A 22233-nucleotide genomic window follows, 5' to 3' on the forward strand; every position below is an offset into this window, starting at 1 on the left:
AACCATAGGAAGTTAATGCTGAAAAACAAAGTGTCTACGATAAATACAATAATAATACTGAAATATATTAATCAAGTTTCAGTTATAGGTCTCCCCTTTGGTGCAAGAGGTATCATATCAAAATATTTTGTGAAGAGCGGGGAAAATATAAATTTTAAAAACTCCCTACTGACAGAGATAGAGAAAGGATATGAATGTTTTAAAATGCTAAAATGGATTATCATATATATCAAACACTAGGATGGGGGGGGGGGAGGTGGACATACCAACACTCCTTGGCATCTATAATGCTTTTCACGCAACTTAATTCATACATCTTATCTTCTTTGTGGCTACAATATTTTGTCTGAATGTATGTAATATTTAAATTGCCATCATTAACAGGGACTGAGTCTTATCAATACAACTAGACAATGTTTCTTAAATGTGAATGACTCGTGTTGTTCCAGGCAGCTAAAAAGTCGTGTCTCCATGAATTAAGTCTCATGAAGAAAAAATCACTCAACACATCAATACTATTTATAATCAATTTTTATTTAACGAATTTCATTTTTTACGTTCAATTTCATCTTGTATATATTTTATTTGTAGAATTAAATTCAACATTTATATTCATCACTTCCAGACAGTTCTTTGTGAAAAAAATCTTTTTGCAAAATATAGTATAAAACTGGTTGAAATAAAAAAAAAAAACTTTATTTTGATTAAATCGGGGCTGCTACAATGGTACCCATGTGTAGCGCACTGTTGCCTTCCTTGTTTCGATACCTGTCTGTTCTCACAGAGCTTATATCTTTGTTGTCTCCACTGCCTTAGTTGTGTCGGTGATTCCATAATAATCTGTATTCTTATATTATATTCTGTATCCGAAATTACTAGAGTCCTTAATATTAAAAGTGCTGCTTCTTTACAATTCAATTACTATGTAATATCTTAATATTTTCCTCAAAATCAGTTGTTTCAATTACCAGACATGATACAAATCATTCTAACAAATTACCTAAATGCTTCTGAAAAGTCTAGTGCCTATCCTAAATTAATATTACACTATCAAAAACAGGAATGTCGAAAATGTTATCTAAAAATTTTCTAGTGCCATGGGAATCTTACAAAGAATGGACAACATGCATTATAATATACTGTACTACTAATTCCACAACTTGGGACATCTAGCCGACATCTACAGCTGGCTGACCACTAGGATCCAGAATAAAACGCATAGGTTAACTTAAAAATGTTACAGTATGATTTACGGAGAGAATATAAAACAATGATAAATTTAAAAATAAAGTACAATTTGATTTCGGAGAAACATGAGATGAAAGTACAATGAAGAATAATGAAATGAAGTAAATAATATTACGTAATGTTATACAAGTGATTGTGTAAAATGGATAATGAATCTCTCAATATCATCAGACAAATTTTGTTAATGTCCTTATTAGAAAATTTAAGAGAAAGGAGAATGGTTTTGGTTAACTTAAATGAAGTTCCCCTAGCGCCAAAAAGAAGTCCTTTCACTTCCCATGTATTAATATTCATTTTGTATCTCTCACTGAAGTGAGGAATACATGGATTTCATCCAAAAGCATGTGATTCATTAACGTAAGACTGCCAACAAGTGACAATTCCACATGGGTATCAACTTGTCAAATTCACATACGGTAAAAATTATGGGACAGAAACATAGACATTACGACAAAGTGAAGAGAACTACTGGAAGCATTTGAAATGTGGATATGGGAAGAATGGACCATGTGAAATGGATAGAGAAAATAAGAAATCAAGCTAGAACGAGTGGGTGAAGAAAGGATAATGCTGAAACTGATCAGGAAGAGAAAAAGAAATTGGCTGGGCCACTGGCTGAGAAGAAACTGCCTACTGAAGATGCACTGAAAGGAATGGTATATGGATCGGTATACGGAAATGAAGAGGGCACAAAACTCTGAGTGAACAAATGAATGAATGAATGAATGAATGAATGAATGAATGAATACCATTCCTATCTGAAATGAAAATCACAAATTTATTTCAATCAGGCCATAACTACTGCATATATTCCTGAAAATTTCCACCCATTTATTATCAACATCCAATTTATTATAATTTAATAATGAATTTAACGTTTAAAAATACCGATAAAAATCGACATCCTACGAACGAATTACGAGGAACACGAGATATTTTTCTCAAATACCATACACAATTGTTCCTTGAAACCCAGGATGCCTGACAAACGATGATGTGGAATTACGCAGTGTTAATGAAATGATCTGAAGACAAAAAATTGGCATTAATGAGTGATTTCATTTTGAAAGATGGTTTATTCCAACTTTCCACACAGCTGTCTGTTTCGAGAAAGATCTCATGCCAATGAACTTCGCAAACAAATCAAGTGACTTAAGTTTACACACGAGAAATACATGCACGTTGGCAAACATGGCAACCTCCTGCTCTGCAGGTCCACACGAACCTCAAGTACAACTCTACACGCACCTCCTCTACCATGTAAGTTGTCACCTGTACTGTGGGGAGTGCTGCTTTACAATGGTGCGAGATATGTCAGCATGGCCTGCAACAATAGGAAGTATAGGTAGAAATTAATTTCTTAACACTATGACATACATTTAACTTAATAAATTATTAAATCCCATTACATTTCTTTGGACTTTAACAGAAATACAGTGAAATTAAATATCAAATCACATTTTTCGATGGAACATCACATTTGTTTACCGACTCTGACATTGAAATCAACAGACGACACACTCTTAGGTGTATAGGTTAGATGTTAAATATGGTAACTTGTAAAAGAGAACAACCACTAGAATCGCCACTGTCAATTAGTAATGACTGCTAGATGGAAGTACAATATTGCTCCATGCAATTCAAATGAGAGTTATAATGTGACTTGTTCTACTGTCGCTAGATGGAAGCATAGTGAAATTGATTGTAGGGCTCTGAGTTCTGCAGTCACTGGCCTACGTCTATGTTTATGATACAACGGAGTGGGCTATGGAAATTCAGATCTCCTTGGCAACGGTTTTGTTGTGAATTAATTTGTATCTTTCTGACGAGAAATAAAACTGTTCTTGAGTTTCATTTACTCAGTATATTGTATTCTAGTTACAATTTGGTGACCCCGACGTGATATGAACACACACGAAGATACGGAGCAAAGTTCTTTACCAACTAGTAGTGGTGACAGAGTCGTTGTGTGTGCACAACGTATTGAGAAGCCTCCTCCATTCTACACGGACGATCCAGATCTGTGGTTTGCAGTAGTGGAAAATGCTCTCAGTTTCGCAGGGATTACTCGAGATCAAGCAAAATTCCAATATATAGTAAGTAACACTGATCATACATTTATTCCAATTATGGCTGATTTAATTAAATCTCCACCAGCCACGGGCAGGTATGACGCTATTAAAACACGTATCATTGCCGCTTTTGCTGAACCAATCAACAAAAGACTCAATAGATTATTGAGCGGCATACCTATAGGAGAGAAACGACCATCCCACTATCTACAAGAGCTCAGAAGTTTAGCTTCCAGTCATTTAGGTGAAGAAGTCCTCAAGTCACTATTCTTAGCACAACTAGCACCCACTATTAGAATGTCCTTGCTTTGCAGAGAAGAGGATAGTTTGGACAAGCTAGCATTTTTAGCTGACAAGATGCAGGAGACGAACGTAACAACTCAAATGTCAGTAGCTCGGCAAGAACCCTTTACATTATCGACTATTGTTGACGAGGTTACGGAATTGAAAAGCAAAGTAGATGAGTTATGCAAATTGTCAAAGTACCAATCTCCTCATCTTAAAAATAACAGCGGGTGGTCATCCGATACCCGACGAAGTAAACTTTACAAACAGAAGAAAGAAAAGTTTGCTACTATCATTTTAAGTTTGGAGCTAACGCGAGACGATGTGTACAGCCTTGTTGCTGGAGTTTAGAGAAAAATTTGGAAAAACTAGTGATTTCGTCTTGAGTCGAGGCGGTGATTAATTTTGTCTGTAACAATGAGACGATTTTTAAATCTCTTGTCTCATTGTTACAGACAAAATTAATCACTTGAACTTTCTCATTGACACGGGAGCTGATTTATCTGTTCTTCCCCGTTCTAAGGCAAACTTCATCGGTAAGCAACCAGCTGATTTCAAACTATATGCAGCGAATGGGGCAGTCATAGATACCTATGGTGAGAGGCTCATTACACTGGACCTTAATCTAGGACGCCAATATCCATGGAAGTTCACAATTGCTAACATTTCTCACCCTATACTTGGAGCTGATTTTTTTAAACACTATGGCATTCTAGTTAATCTCAAGCAGTGAAAGCTTACAGATCCTTCAACGGCCAGAGCTACAATTGGCAAGTTAACCACAGTTGCTTTGTCAACCTTTTCTACGATAGCTAGCGGAAAGTACGAGCTGTTATTGCGAGAATTTATTGACATAACTAAGATTCCGCCATTTACTGGTCCAGCAAAACATGGTGTGGAACATCACATCAAAACGAAGGGCTCACCTATCAAAGAACGTGCTCGACGTCTTACATCTAAGAGGCTTAAGGTCGCTAAAGCGGAGTTTGATTATATGCTATCTCAAGGTATCTGTACTCCCTCGAGCAGTCCCTGGGCTAGTCCTCTTCATCTCGTTTCTAAGAAGAACGGAGGATGGAGACCCTGCACACTGGGCCAGAATTCAAATCCAGCTGGAAAATATTGAATTTTTTAATGTTTTAAATAACGTTTTCTCGCTATATAGTCTCAAAGTACTAAACCTGATCTTCATAAATCTGTATGCCATCAATTTATACCGAGCGAAATGCCAACAGGACTGGCTGCTAAAAGTCGCTAAATATTAAGAACCCGAGCGTCGAGCGCCAGACGGTTTATGGCGGTAGCGATGTGAGGGTGATCTGTGTGTTGTTGATGTGGAGAAAAGTCTCTTTCTGTGATGGAAGTTTTAACAGAAGGTTCGTACTTCCTATTTCCAGTATTCATACTTTAATTGTATACGTGAAATATTACCAGGGATGCGTTAAACATAGCTTTAAAATATTGCGGAATTATGTCTTTACTTCATTTTAAATTAGAGATATAAAAAAATGTTGCACCAGGTGTCACCTTAAAATCTACATCAGATTATAAAGCAATCCTTACAGTTTATTACAAAAGTTAAGATTTGCTTGCCTTTTTCTTATATTTGCGTTTTTATTTCAGAGGTAGATCCTCATATCCAGTCCACTGTGACTCGGATGGACTTAAACGAGGTGATGACTACTAAAAAAGGGTCAAACTCTCACTGATTTCGTAGTGACAAAATTAGAAATACAACATTGTTCCAAGGATATTATACGGTGTGTCGAAAAAGTTGTGCGCACATTTAGAAGTAATTTAGAAAAACGCTTGAAACAGTGCTCCAGGAAAAAGGACAGGTTTTTGTGTAAAGCTTCGGAATGGTCAGTGAAATCAATGGACCACGGACATCCTCCTCCTTTCCCTCTACTTTTCCCACATGCCTGGCCGATTACTCCAGACTCTTTCTTCTCTCCATTAATAAATTATTGTCAATATTTTAGTAAAACCTGAAACTTTTAACAGGAGAATTAAATACACTGTCAATTCACAGGGCTAACGGCTTCAAAGCTGGGTACCTGGTTCAAATAAAGTGCACTGGTACAAAATTTAACATGGAGGCATGAGATAATTACTCTGCTTGCCATTAAAATTTCACTTTAATTAATGTGTCCCCAATTTAAAAAAAGGATATCAAATTTCCCCAAAGAGTTCTACAATAAATAAAAACTCGCCAAATGTTCAATGATTTAATTCTATCCGTTTCAGGAGTAGGTAGACCTCAAAAATTGTTTGAAGAAAGTGGCATGAAAACAAGAATTAAACATGTAGGGTACGGTCTCTGAAAGATTAGCGTTCTTAAAGTGAATTAGTTCTAGATACTCAATTGTCTTTGCGGGGTTCAGGGAAAAGAGATTCAACATACATTCTACAACAACTCACCACAAATTACTCCAAAAAGAGCATCAAAGTATACGATAGCCTATAATAAATCTCCAACTTTACCAAGACCATATACACCAGAGAAAGCATTACAATTTTTAATAGACAACGTCACCAAACATAAATACAATGTGCAGTGTTACCTGTAGGTTTGCCCAAGAAGCTAGACATTAGAGCATTAGAAAATACTGTAAAGATTATTCAAGAAAATTTTTTCGAATTCAAACAATGTAGGATATCTTAAATCACCTTCTTGTAACTCCTGATCCTATCGTATCAAGTATTTATCCATTTTAAGAAAATATGAATTCCTTTCCCGCTGAAGTGCGACAAATGTTGAAGGAACCCCATACTTACAGTACAAGTGAAGACGTGGGTGTGACAAGAGGGAAGGATGATGAAGCAGACGAAGAGCAGCTGCAGCTGGAAGAGGAGGAGAGGGAGGAGGAAGAGAAAGAGGGAGGAAGATAAGGAGGACGATGATGCAGACGATGACTCCTCCTATTAGAGAATATTGGAAACTACAAGTTCACGAAAAGAACAAGTGATATAAATAAGTACCTAGTAGGCTCCATGAAAATAGTTATTCAAACTCGCATTCATAGCTCATTTCTACGGATAACATCCCATACTGGCTTATTATTATTCCATAAGCTCTTAGAAATCATTATTTAGTAGAACAGAATCATTTAAAATTATATTCCATACTTATTTAATTTTTTCCCGCTAGATTTGAATTCTGGCCCATTGTGGCCTGTGGGGATTACAGTCGTTTAAATGCTACAACTATCCCTGATAAGTATCCAGTTCCTCATATACATGACGTAACTCAACAGCTAAACGGTTGTACCATTTTCAGTACTCTTGACCTTACCAGAGCCTATCACCAAGTACCCATAGCCCCAGACGATTGCGCCAAGACAGCAGTAATAACGCCCTTCGGTCTTTTCGAATTCAATGTCATGACCTTTGGATTACGTAATGCTGCGCAGACTATGCAACGTCTAATGGATAGCGTACTTCGTGGACTTGACTTCTGCACATGTTACATCGACGACTTATTGATAGCATCGAAAGACGAGGGACAGCATGAACAGCATCTTCATCTTGTTTTCCAGAGGTTGCGTGGACTTTCTATTAACTTACCCAAGTGTTCTTTTGGCGTCAGTGAAGTTAACTACTTAGGCTACACAATCGATGAACATGGTGTTAGGCTGCTTGAATATCGTATTAAGGCAATTGCAGACTACCCCAAGCCTAAGACCATTGCCGACTTGCGCAAGTTTCTCGGTATTATTAATTTTTACAGGCGTTTCCTCTGCAATGCGGCGCAGATACAAGCCCCGCTACACATTCATCTTCACGGTGCAAAAAAGAATGACAAGCGTCTTATTACGTGGGATAGAGAGGCTGAAGAAGCATTTGAATTATGCAAACAACAATTAGCAAAAGCAACTCTCTTAGTTCACCCACGGGACAATGCTATTCTAGCTCTTCGCACGGATGCTTCTGATATTTCTTCTGGTGCTGTGCTTGAGCAGTACAATTTCGGTCGTTGGGAATCTTTGGGTTTTTTCTCTAAGAAGCATACCAATGCGGAAATTAAATACAGCACATATGATCGTGAACTGTTAGCAATTTACAAAAGCCTTAAGTATTTTCCTTGTATGGTTGAAGGACGAAGACTGATTATCGTAACTGATCACAAACCATTGATTCACGCTTTTAATCAAAGTGCAGACAAAGCTTCCCCTAGGCAGCTCCGTCACTTGGATTTCATTAGTCAATTTACGACGCAAATCGTCCACATTAAGGGTGCAGACAACACTGTAGCAGACTGTTTGTCACGTATAGGTGCCATAGACATGCCGACGCTAATATCCGCAGATGAACTCATGGCTGCACAGGCTGCTGATGAAGAACTTCAACATCTTCTTCAATCTGATTCGACCAGCTTAAAATTAACAAAAATTCCGCTGACTGAATCAAAGGAAGAAATTTATTGTGATGTTTCGACGCAGGTCATTCGACCTTACATCCCATCTTGTCTTCGCAAGAAAGTTTTCGATAACATTCACAACCTGTCTCACCCTAGCGGTAAAGCAACTAAGAAACTTTTACAGCTTAAGTTTGTTTGGCCTAGAATGAATAAAGAAATTATGTTGTGGGCTCGTATGTGTCTTCAGTGTCAGAGAAGTAAAATAAGTCGTCACCACAAAAATGTGCCCCTACACATTCCTATGCCAAGCGCGCGGTTCGCTCACGTACAGATAGATATCATTGGTCCGCTTCCATTTGTCAAAGGTTTTCAGTATTGCCTGACAATGATTGATAGATTCACAAGATGGCCTGAAGCGGTCCCGATACCTTAAGTTTCTGCAGAGACTATTGTAGAAGCATTCTTCAGGACTTGGATCGCAAGATTCGGCGCACCTGCCGCTGTTACAACAGACAGAAGCTCGCAATTTGAATCTGCTATTTTTCGAGCGTTTTGTAATCCCATTGGTTCGACAAAAATACGCACGACAGCCTTTCATCCTGCCTCAAATGGCATGATAGAGCATTGGCATAGATCATTGAAAGCCGCTATCATGTGTCACACGGGATCTAAATGTTGGATCGATATCTTACCGGCTGTCCTACTTGGATTGCGCTCCAGCATCAAAGAAGATTGTGACGCTTTGCCCGCAGAAATGGTTTACGGAGCGACGCTAAGACTTCCGGGAGAGTTTTTCGTCGACGACCAAACCGAACTGTCACAGCAAGCCTTCGCTGAAAAACACAGACAGTTAATGCGCACTGTCAGATCGACCCCCGCTGCTCACCACTGCAACAGAAGAGCTTTTCAGCATAAGACATTATATACGTGCACGCATGTCTTTGTTCGTGTGGCAACTAAAGGATCCCTTGTACCACCGTATGAAGGACCGTATAGAATTCTTCGTAGGATATCTGACTACGTGTTTGAAGTCGATATTCACGGGAGTCCTGAAACCATTTCCACAGAAAGACTTAAGCCAGCTTTCTATGAAGTCTTCTCTGAAGATGATGGGAACAAGACCTCCGATCATCAACGACCAAGTTCTTCAAATCCCCCACCATTCAGAACTTATCCTGGTGCAAGAAAAGTTTCGTGACTCAGCGTCACTGGGAGGGGAGTACATGTAGGGCTCTGAGTTCTGCAGTCACAACTGGCCTACGTCTATGTTTATGATAAAACGGAGTGGGCTATGGAAATTCAGCTCTCCTTGGCAACGGTTTTGTTGTTAATTAATTTGTATCTTTCTGACGAGAAATAAAACTGTTCTTGAGTTTCATTTACTCAGTATATTGTATTCTAGCTACATGATAAAAGTTGTTGCCTTCAAAGCCCATAAGAGTGATCAATCTGTTATATGTGATCTGGGATGTAACCGGGATAGTGGGTGTGTATCGGAGCTCGAGAATGTGAATGTTACTCATTCAGGATCCAGAAAAAACGACGATTAGTATAAATTTGATAATAATTGAATTTAATTATATTAAACAGCAATAGTCAAGGACGATGGTAGTCAAAGCTCAACTGTATTACTGCTAATATTAATATTGCTGCTGCTAGTATTACTGCTGAGTTTATTTATATAAATTTTATCAATTTATTTATAAATTTATAAACAGCTTTCCCAGTGATGGGACTGCCTCATTGGACAAAGAATAATAAACATTTTGAGTGAAAATAAAAACAAACCACAAAAGAGAAAGGAGGGAAACGAACAAAAGGGAAAATTAAGTACAGGAAAGATAATAGCATGCGTATAACAGACCTAAACACAGTAAACAAACAGATTAGATATTCGAGCAAAATTATCCCTTTTTAGGAAACAAAGTACAGATGGTATTTTAAAATGGCAAGTGATCCTCTGATAGCGGCAAGGGAAACATCACGAATGAAGTCGTCGTTCAGCTGGAACTTCTTGCAGAAACTGGCAAAGAGGTGAGGTATTGTGCCCCTAGCGCCAACCATTAGCCCAACTACTTCAATGGAGGTGAGGTGATATTTCTCCAAATAGAATGGAACTGTGGGCTCATAAATTCTGCATTTTTCTGAGTGGACTTCAGCGGGCTGTTGTTCCTGTGCCTCGAACCTGACTGTCGGGTCAATAATGTATGCTGATGTGGAGCCTGGTGGAATGCCAAGCATGTCAATTCGCCGACAGGATCCCTCTTGAGAGATGCCATGGACTTCTTCGTGCACAGTGAGACCTTTCTTCCTCTAGGCTTCGGCAATCATGGACCTGATTCTGTGATGTCTAGAGTTCCGCAGTGTCTCGCTGAAAGGACAGGCACCCAAAACGTGGCCAAGAGTTTCAATCTCACTGACGCAACGACGACAGTGGTTTCCGTCTCGGGACCTTACTGGTATAGCACGCAGCGGACAAACATTAGCTGTCATTTTAAGAGCTTGTCTCCATTCACTGCTAGTGAGGCGATCAGGTTGTCGGATCCATTTAATGGAGGGAGTGAACTCCTTATAGAGGATGACGCCGTTTCCTTTCTGATTTAAAGAGCACCAAGATTGAAATGCTCGCTCCCTGAGCTCTTGTCTCAGTTTTTTCACTTGAAGTGAATCAGAAGAGATGTTTTGAAGTCCGAGTTTATTTAAACAAACCCCAATTTCATTAGACAAGTTGCGACAAGTGTTTACATGGATATTTTGGGATCGTTGTAAGCTCTGACATGCACTGATATGCTGCAAAAAAGCTTCCCAGCTAAATTTAAATAGTCCCAAATCCTTGTATTTTCTGTCAGCATAAAGCATGTTGTCTGGTGTGTCGGTGGGAAGTTGGAGTATTTCCTTCAATGTGGTTTTAATGAGAACATCGGCATCAGAAAGAAATTTGGCTGGTATTTTATTTTATTTACTGATTACTAGAGCCCAGATATTAGGCAAAATGCCTTTTTTAAACTGAGTGTATGTATGAAAGATCTATTAGAGATACACACATTTCCAGACATTTGGGGATGATAGGCCCAATTTTTATTTTGCCTTTTTTTTTGGCCTATTTTAAGGTTAAATGCCATTTTTAGCCTTTCTACGTTGCTATTGTACATTTTCTATATTTTTAATGCATTTAAAATAAACTACACATAAATTATATATAAACAAAAAACAAAAAAGAAAGTTTGTACAAATAAAAAATATATGTTCACTTCACACAAATATCTGCTGAGAATCTTATTCTCCAGTTTCCAAGAAGTCGTAAATTTTTCTCCCCTACAGATTGCATCTTTTATGTCACTTAACAAAGATATTTGAACAGTACAACCCTCAGTGCTCAGGTCACTTCGGGGTTTACCAGCGAAAGAAAGGGGATGAGGGAAGTATTAAAAGCAAGTCTCCAGGTCCCATTACTGTTGTCGCTTGCACGCACAAGTCACACGAACTTTGAAGTCTAATCCTTCTCACACCCCTCTTTTTGAGACAATACACAGTCGGTTTTTCCCAATCTCTGAAAGAAAGTAGAGACAGTCCTTCTGAAATAAGTTGTTTTAAGTTTGCTCCAATCACTTCAGTAGAAATAGAAAGATCTTTTTCCATCATGAAAAACGTTCTCTCTGACAGGAGACTCACTATGACAGTTGACAACTTAAAAAAGCACCTTGTTCTGACATGTAACCAAGGAAAGTGGGTACTGTATGGGATAGTTTATTAAGTATTTGTCTATTTTTTGTCTGTTTACATGAATAATAAATGCCTATTTCACTGCCTATTTTTACTATTTTTCGTGCCTACATTCCTGCCTATTTTAACCAAAATAAATCCCTAAACATCTGGGCTCTATGATTACATTTTAAATTCTTTAATGTAACCCATAAATCCAAAGTACGAATTTAAATGCACTTTGACTTTAATTTTTATGCAACTGCAGCCAGTTTAGACCAGCTGTGGTCCTCATCATAATTTTATTCGCATTTGTGTGTGTGTGTGTCTATATATATATATAAATATCTTGCCATGAAATTGTGTTTACTTTCTCTAAGTGGCCCCAGGAAACTTACTTTCTGGTATATATATATATATATATATATATATATTTCATGGCAAGATTTATTGGAACAGATACAGCAATTGTTGAGCTATTTTTCAACATATTTCTCACTGGAACTGAGACAATTGTCATACTATGGGATCAACTTTTGTATCCCTCTGTCGTAGAAGTCTGCTGCCTGGGATCGGAACCAGTGTGTGACAGCTGTCTGCACCTCTCTGTCACTGTGAAAATGCTAAAAAATGGTAATCACTCAACCACATACAGCTAGGCGCACAACAGATCTTCTGCAGTAGTTCCACTGGAAGGTGTTTCAACATCTACCCTACAGTCCAGATCTTGCTCCCAGCGATTACCATCTTTCCTTATACCTCAAGAAATGTCTGTATGATCAGTAATTTTCACAGTAACTGAGAGATGCAGACGGTTGTCACACACTGGTTTCGATCCCAGGTGGCAGACTTCTATGACAAAGGGATACAAAAGTTGATCCCATAGTATAATAAATGTCTCAATTCTGGTGGGAAATATGTTGAAAAATAACTCAAAAACTGCTGTATGTTTCAATAAATCTTTCCATAAAATTGTGTTTTCTTTCTCTAAACGGCCCCAGGGAAACTTACTTTCTGGACGCGCCGTGTGTGTGTGAGAGAGTGGGAGGGGAGAGGAGTGAAGGGAGGGGGGGGAGAGAGAGACACTAGTTATTTTTGGAACAAACTGTCACTATAATATCAATTTAAATGATTTTAGTTAACTTATTATTGTTTCGTTATCTGTCACCCTTCTGTGGAATGAATTAATGATAAGTGAAGCTCCACTGTAGCAATCAAACAGTAGGAACAATATTACTAGCAGCAACATTTCAATTAGTATATGGAAGATACCGTATTTTTTCGACTATGCCGCGCACTTTTTTTATTCGAAATATTCATTCATTCATTCATTCATTCATTCATTCATTCATTGTGTTCTGCCCAAGGGCAGGTCTTTCACTGCAAACTCAACATTCTCCAGTCTTCCCTATTTTCTGCCTTCCTCTTTGTCTCCTCATATGATCCATATAATTATCATAATATATATCGAAATATATAATTTAAATTTAATACCCATCTTTGTTCCGATAAGCTGTATTGATTTATCAATATTTTTTCATAAAAGACCATCAAAACTTATCTGATTTAATAGCACAATGAAATAAAAATAAAACATTGTGCTTTTAAATCAGATAAGTTTTGACGGTCTTTTATGAAAAACCATTGAATTATATAAGTAAAAAAAAAGGGATGCATGGCTTATTCGAAATGAAGTTGGCACCATTCCCCAACTTTCCTCCTGTGCAACTCCTAAGGTGGTAGTGCATATCATTATCTTCCTGTGTGGGAATTTCAATTAACATTGTCAAATGGGGTTTTGATTACCAGTACATGTATCAGAATCAATTCAAGTGTGATAAGTGCATAGTGTGTGAGTCTTATGTTTTTAATTCTGAAAATGAGTACGCTAAAGGTAGTATCATATGCAAAGCACTTTTGTCGGGCACATATTGTTTGATGTACTTATAAAGAAACTGCTTTAAAACAGGCCTATTTAGTTTAGTTTGTTATTGTGTTAACTCTTAACATCAGTTCACCAAAACTGTTAATTTTAAAGTACTTTAAAAGAATATTTAGGTATTTTAAGTCTTTTAAGAGGCCAATATTAAAATATACATTATAATACATCTATAAAATATGACATAGTGCAAAATAAAGGTAGTTAATTTACCGACGTGTGTTATTAATGTTGCAGGATATTGTGTAAACAGCCGATTAAGGAAGGCAACCAACATGCATACACTGTGTTCACATAAGATGGATTTGAAATGCGTCCTTTTCCAGGATAAAATGTATTGTTAACTGATCTGTATTTGTGTTTAATTTGTCGTGAATACATTTGTTGAAATGTTTTATTTTTGTAATTTGTATTATTTAATTTATTTTTTGGCCTTTCAAAAGTGGGGTGCACAATTTATTCGAACTGGTGCACAATTTATTCGAAGTGGGGTATTCGCAGTGAGGGAAGTGAAACTGTATGCGATGGTAAGGAATACCGCCACTGGTTTCTATGGTCAGAAAACATACCGTTAGTGAAAAATGACATAGGCCTACTATCACTGAAAAAATGTAATTCGTAAAAAATTGTTTATACATTTTTTCACAGCAAAGAGTACTATCTGTTTGTTTCTTAGATCTAAATCATAGCCTTCTGGAACTGTATTCAACGCGTAATTAGACACATTTATTTGATAAGTCAACCCCTGAAATGCTTAACAACTGTAGCATTTCAAGTATAGAAGACTGTTATCTGTATCTTGTGGTGGCCATTGTTGCCAATGTAGTGACTATGTCATCAGATCTTATTCTTTTAAAATATTTGTCAGTGACAAATATCATTAATTATCTATTATTTAAATAGGGTTACATAAGTACTATTTTAAGTATTCACACTTTGAAGCTTTAATATTATTTTAAATGATAAGTCTCAATGGACATTGCGAAATAATCTGGTAAATAAATGAAGTAATTTGAAATGATTTTATTAAGAAATTTAATGTATTGCGTAAGCTTCAAAGACTCGTGTTACTGACTAAATGAAACAATTTATCGCATATATCATGTACATGTATGTCGTAAAGGGAGCGGAGAGGGGAGGGTAGGTCTATGCCTTTCTAAATCGAGGTATGCCAGGGAAAAATCTTGGGGTAGCATACCGCCTCTGGTTTCTTCAGACTTCCTTCACTGGGTATTCGAGAAAATAAGGTATATATCTAAAAGTGAATGAAGCTTAGGTCAGTCCTTGAAAACCAAAGGCAAGCAAAAACCACAAGAATTATGAAGCGCATAGTCTGGAACATTCTTATATCGAATTTAGTACTTAAAAGGTCAATAGTTCTCCATGTAGTGCTGGCTAAATAGGCACAGTTTAATTTCAACCATCTCAGGCTAAATAAACTGGTCACTGGCTCCTGAGGTTATCAATGTAATAATCTAGTCAATCTGTGTACGTTAATACTTGCCTCTCAGTTGTTTATGTATAATGAGGCAAAACCACAGGCCTAAGTACCTACGGAATGCACCTTCCATCAGAAGAGGAATAAAGCAGTTGGCACCATACAATAGAACCTCGATTATCCGTCATAATGAAGGGGATGGGATGAACTTAATCGAAAAACACGAATAATACGTTCTGTTTGTTCTTATCTTATTTTTATGCTCTTTTAAAGAAGTTTGTAATGTTTTCTGAAATTTCATTCCAGCAATTTTCTTCTTTCATCTCCATTCTAACTTCTCCAAAGTAAAACAATGCCTGGAAATGAAGTGTTATTTTTGCACCAAAAACCTGAGGAGGATTTCTGCTTATTCAAGTGCAGCTTGCAGTGGAACATGCAATTAAGGCACCATCGGATAATCCAATGATCGGTTAATCGTGAGACGGACAATCAAGGTTCTACTGTATTACTTATTAAAGATAGCTTTCTTCAAAAAATAATAATAAAAGCAAAATTATTTTTCAAATGTCACCATGATAATTATTGGGAAGACCTCGAGTAGAGAAGATTCATAATTCTACTAGACCTGGGTCATCAGTATGTAACTGTACCTCTGACATACTATTATTTCTTCTTCCATCCCTTATGCTGTCAAGTGACGGGGTAACCTCGGTCTATCCATCTCTGCCACTCCTGTCTATTACTATTCAATCTCTCCATTTCTCACACTGTCTTCCCAAGTTTCTGTCCAATTCTCTCAATTCTATCCTCTCATGTTATACGTGGTCTTCCTCTTCCATATCTTCCTTCCACTCGCATTTCAAAAACCTGTTTTGCTTTCCTTTCTTCTCCCATTCTTTTAACATGGCCATACCACTTCAACTGGCATCTGATTCCATCTCTTCTGGTTTTTCCTACTACTCTCCTTACAAATTTCATTTCCCTAGCAGTGATCTTACTCATGTGTTTGTCTTGTAATGCAAGGCTCTCCATACCATACAATGTAATCGGGGCCTTATAGAGTTGTAAATCTGAATTTTTGTTTTGTTGCTGATCTCTGACTTTCCTATGATAGTATTATTCATTTGGTAGTAGGCTGAAACTGCTTTCTTAATTCTATTTAACATCTCTTGTTCAATTTTCCAATCACACTTATAATAGTACCGAGATATTCAAAAGTTTCTACTTTCTCTAGAGGCATTCCATCACCAACCATATTCAATTCTTCTTCCTTTCTATCCCGCTTTGATATCCACATTACTTTACTTTTACCTATGTTCACTACCATTCCTTTCCTCTTCATTCCAATATTGCATACTGAAGTCTCTCTGGTGTATCCACTATTAACATGATGTCATCTGCATATAACAGTGGACATACTATTACAAAGTGCAAAAATTTTAAAACATGTGTCAAAACCAATTAAGAATAGCAAATGACTTCGCTGTTAAGTGTTTGACCAACCATACAAGTAGTGCTGTATAAAACATGATCGTTTGGTTGCCTATGACACTTTCAATAAGTACTGCAGATATTTTGACTATGGCTGTACAATACAGTTCACACTAATTTCAATGAATACTGCACAAATATGTGTACAGATAGGGTGACCAGACATTCTCTTTTTCCCGGACATGCCCTCCTTTTTAATCAAGAAATGTCCTCCTCTTCGTAACTTGTATTTTGAAATTATCTGATTTGACGCCTTTTCAAGTAACTTGCCTATAGGTGGCAGCAGCTTCACGGAATATATTCTTTGCCAACGATCATCATAACTCTCTTTGCTCCTCTTTGTTATGGTCATTACTCAGAGGTAGCTAGTAAATCGAGAGACTGAAGTGCGAATGTAAATCTAAATAGATATTATAGTTTCCTTGACTTTCATATGTAGCTAACTCTAAAATCGTTATTATTAAGTTTTTTCATAATTATTTTGTAATAAAATAGATACTGACATCATTTAAAGTATAATTTAGGCGTACACTGTTCTTAGGAAAATATTTAGGGCTAAGAGGGATGAAGTTACAGGAGAATGGAGAAAGTTACCCAACACAGAACTGCACGCATTGTATTCTTCACCTGACATAATTAGGAACATTAAATCCAGACATTTGAGATTGGCAGGAGATGTAGCATGTATGAGTGAATCCAGAAATGCATATAGTGTGTTAGTAGGGAGGCTGGAGGAAAGAAGACCTTTGGGGAGGCTGAGAATGGATTTGAGGGAGGTGGGATATGATGGTAGGGACTGGATTAATCTTGCACAGTATAGGGACCGATGGCGGGCATATGTGAGAGCGGCAATGAATCTGCAGGTTCCTTAAAAGCCAGTTGTAAGTAAGTATAGACCTAAGCTAAATCTAAGCACATATTTTCTGTCCTCTTTTTTTCGAACAATGTTCTCCTTTTCGAAGCTTTGTGTCCTCTTTTTTATTGATGTGAATCTGGTCACCCTATGTCTTATATTAATGATGCCAATTCAAGCACACACAGGTTAGGGTCCACTGCAAGTACTTGGGAGTGACAATCATGCTAGGCCTACTTGTAGTTATATTCTCCCCTGTCACCATGGTAGTTCAATGCTAGCACATTGGGCTTAAAAGCCGGGGCGCCCAGGTTCAAATCTTGGTCCACCTTTATGCTCCTCAGCACTAACTACATCTATGATAAAATAAGGGCACTGCCAATGGACAAAAAAATATTCAAAATATTCTCCTCCAAGTAAGAACATAGGTAACATAAGTACAATACATGTAGCTTAAGACTGTGCATGAAAGCAAGTATAGTAGGCAAGTATAAAAGACTTCAAAAGAGAGAAAAAGAATGTACTGCAGATTGAATAGAATCGTGTGCTTTTGTCATGTTATCACGAAAGTGATGCTAGTGTGTGGCATAAAAATGCATGCACTAGAGCACTATATATACACATGCACTCACGCACAAAAAACACACACACACTCCTATTCTCTTTCCATAGTCTCGCCTCTTTCTCTACTTTAAGAAAGGGGGAAAAAAAAAATAATGTGCAACAGTCTTAAAATATAATTATGTATTTTGTCACATTATCATGGAAGTGTCAGAGGAAGAACAATTTTTTGTATACATCTCAAGTCATATAGATACTATGTTCAATAAGGGAGCATATTCAGATATACAACACATACAAAAAACAATAGGAAATTGTGTGCTACAACCAGGACAAAAATTCAGATGTGAACTTCCTAACAAACCACTACCCTCTAAAAATATCATATTATGGTTATTAATAGATTCAATGAAACAAGTTGTGTAAATGACAGACAAAGACAAAGACGACAAAGCACCATGTTCTGGAGGAAAAGCTTTATGAAATTGGTGTGGAATGAGAGCATAGCCCATGCAAGTAACTGAGACATTTCGAACAGCAGACAGGGATTTGTGAACTGTCTGCAGGAGTGGTAACAGAATTATTGAAGCTAATAGGCTACGATATAAAATTCCATCATGCTGTGAAATAGAGCATGCTTAACTTTTCTCACTGGATGTTAGAAAAAAATAATGAAGAACTTGATGCCCTGTATGATTAAGGGATTGGTGTACATCAGTGGCTATAGAATTACTGGACAGTTTTTCTATGAACAAACAATAAACAGTGTCAGGTACATCAGTCAATTTTGGAACCTGTTTGATGTGACGAGTACACGTATGTGGAAAGTGTCTCGATGTATTCCAACAAGACAACGCAACAGCCCATATTGCATATGAATCCAAGACCAAAGTGCGTCGAATAATTGGAGACAGAACTATAAACAGAAATTTATGGCCCACCAGATCCCCAGATCTCACATCTTATGATTTTTATCCTTGGGAATGTTAAAAAATAAAGTTAATGATGAAATTAACCCCATACAATTGGCTAGATGAACTGAAAGAAAATTAGGTCCATTACAGTAGAAGAACTAGTGTGCATGAATGACATTTTCTTGAGAAGGTGCGTATGAGAAAATGGATATCACATACAACATCTGCTATTTGCAGGTTGAGTGTCAAATGATGGCATTTCATGTATACCTAAAAATCAAGTTTTAACCAGTTAAGTCAGTGATCGTCAACTCGACTGAAAATGGGCAAGTGCGCTCGGCACTCCTTCCGTGCGGGGCAAGCGTGCATTACTTCGTGCTCGGCATTATACAACCCTATCTCCCATTCAGTAGCGGCTTTTGGCAGAAGCTAGCTGCAATGTTGAATACTGGGTGTTCATTTCAAAGTGTGTCATGACGTCACTGTTGTTGGGTCACCGATTTGAAGCGAGTTTCAGCTGATATGTTAGAGAAGTTGCCTATTATTTAAGGCGTTCTTCAATCTGAACTTGAGAACGTGTACGGTATAACTTGAACGTCGTAGCAACAGATGGCGGTCTGTACGGTCTGTGTGCTACCATAACCTCTTTCGAACTGTGTTTTGCGCCGGCAAGTCATACGCAGGGTATTTGTTATCATCGGTTGCGTACGGTAACATTCCACAACACAAATCAAATGCTCCATGTCCATGTTGACCGTCGAAGTTAATGTCAACAAATACGTAAGTAATCGTCTTAACCCTCTCACCATATCCCGACAGTACGTATTTCCAAACAGTTCACATTCCTGCCACTACCGGCGTTATCGTACGTATCGGTACGTACTCTTCAGAATGAACGCCGTACTTGCTAGCCATCTTCTCTGCCTCTTAGGTTATACACCTGAGCTGCGGAAGTGTAGGAAGATTGAATTCTCTAGGCTCATCAACTAGCCACATGATGGCATACAGCGAGCCAAGACACATTTTGAACTGAACACCCAGTAGAAGTAGTAGGCTATGTCTCAACAGTCGTCAGGAATTTCATTCACAGTTTCAAGAGTTAAACGTATGATGTCAGATTTCAAGATTTTCATAGCCTACGTTGGGAAAAATCGTTCTTTTTCTGGAATTTTTCCAGAAAAATCGTTCTTTTTCTGGAACTTTTCCAAGAGTTTCGTTTCCAAGAAAGTACTAGTTTCAAAGAACAGTTCAGAAATAACAGCAAGCATCTGACATAACGTAATAATCACCAAAATTTTATATTGTTTCGGAACTAGTTCCGTTTTCAAAAATCTTAGACCATAATGCAATTTGAACCACGACAGCTATTACAGTCAGGTGTAACAGTAATTTATACAAACCATAAAACATAGCAATAATTTGATCACTTTTCCTGTTAAATAAGGGATATTACTACTACGTGATATTAGTCTCTATTAAAGCTTTTTAATTTATTTGTAATAAACATTGAGATTAGTTTGGCTACATTTCCACTGTTGTTACCGTAGTCATTCATTCATAGTGTTCTGCCCAAGGGCAGGTATTTCACTGCAAATCCAGCATTCTCCAGTTTTTCTATTTTCTGCCTTCCTCTTAGTCTCCACATATGATCCGTATAATATCCCTTAATGTCGTCTATCATCTGATATCTTCTTCTGCCCCAAACTCTTCTCCCGTTCACCATTCCTTAAAATGTATCCTTCAGAAGGCAGATATGTTACAATATACGAATTTTATAACACAATACAGTGCGGTATATAAATTTGTGTAATTTTTTTTCATTTTATATAGTAAAAGAGTGACTTTGAAATAATAGTAATAATAATAGTAATAATAATAATAATAATAATAATAATAATAATAATAATAATAATAGGTACAATCTCACAATTTGGTTTTCTTTCCATTCTTATTGCTATATTAATAACAAACAATGCAACTGAAGCTGATTCACCAATCAGATTGATTATTTAATATTTAAATGCGTCCTGCAAATTCATTGTAGTAAAAAATTTCGCTCTCCTTCCAACATACTCAATTCTGAAGCAACTACTGTACATCCAAGGAGAACATTTAGGCTGGAACTGCTATGGTCTCTGAGAGAGTATCTGGAGTGTTCCAGACAAGATAGTTGGACAGTACATTACACAGTACTCCAGTTCCTATGAGAAAGATTCTGTCAGAAACTACTCCTGTTATTTTGGAACAGAGTGTTCCGACCTATAGTTCTTTTTCGGGAACTGGTATTTTTTTCGGAACTGTTTCGAAAGTACTGTTATGCTATTTTTCCCTATCTCTATCGTAGACCCATCTACTGTGGATGTAGACTGTGCTCCTGCTTAGCTTCAGCTAGAAATGACAGACTGATAGTGTGGTAATGAACTGAAGGTGATATACGTACTGTATAAAAGCAGGAAAAAGTATGTGTGATTTTTATTCACATTTTCCATTAGTCAGATTTCTCAGGCTTCATCAGCAGCTTTCGACAGACTGTGCATGTTCGGATCCACATACATACACGAACATTGTTTTCTTTAATGAAAATAAGTAAATCCTAAATCCCATCACAGAACTAGCTAATTCATCTGACTACAATCTACAAAATTTTCTCAGTTCATGCACTGCCCAGATCATAGTGCATAATACTGAGCAATCAGTACGCAATAAAGAGGCCAAAAAATCTCGTAAAATTAGCATTACAGAAGATCAGGAAATATTTTTACTTATGGTCATGCATTAACAAAATGAAAAGAAAAAGTAGAAATTTAAAATGCAGTATAGTATTTAGTTTTATTATCAGCTTTCATTTCATCCCTAACTTGTCAACCAATTGCTTTCATAAAATGTAAATACCAGTGTTAGGCATTCACATTACTTTAAGTTTAATTTGATCAGTATGAGAAACATTTATTATCACGAAAAAGCAGCCACCATCGCAAGCCTCCGCTGTGCCCGCGGCAGCGAAACACGAGCGCAGCGGGCTTCAGAGCTGCCTGAGATGACGTCACAGGGCATCGAGTTGACGACCACTGAGTTAAGTAGTGAAAGCACACATGCTGTCTTAGCACCAGATGTGTGACTTCCTGCCCGGTATAAGACTGGTCAATTTCCATACCATATGGCTCAGACGCACTGTATATATCAATTGCACGACATTACGTTATGTTCCACAAGGAAATATTGCATGCTAGCAAGCATTCAAGCTTATCACTGAAATAATGAAGTCATAAATTTTGAAACTTTAAGTTTCTCAAAACAGAACTAACAAAACAAAATAAAACAGACAGTTTTTATAGTTTTACTTTTTTACACAAAGAGAAAAAGAGTATCT

General features: G+C 37.3%; 1 protein-coding gene across 1 annotated transcript in view; it reads right to left on the reverse strand.

The window, feature by feature from the left end:
• Positions 1 to 513: 513 nt before the first annotated feature.
• Positions 514 to 22233, reverse strand: part of LOC138696086 (CCR4-NOT transcription complex subunit 10-like) — a 95122-nt gene continuing 73402 nt past the window's right edge. The window contains exon 11 of the mRNA XM_069820618.1: positions 514 to 2572. Within this exon, the coding sequence (XP_069676719.1) occupies positions 2517 to 2572 (56 nt within the window). The 3' untranslated portion in view covers positions 514 to 2516. The remainder of the gene's footprint in view (positions 2573 to 22233) is intronic.

The sequence above is a fragment of the Periplaneta americana genome, chromosome 3 (assembly GCF_040183065.1).
Source record: "Periplaneta americana isolate PAMFEO1 chromosome 3, P.americana_PAMFEO1_priV1, whole genome shotgun sequence".
Classification (NCBI taxonomy): Eukaryota; Metazoa; Arthropoda; class Insecta; order Blattodea; family Blattidae; genus Periplaneta; species Periplaneta americana.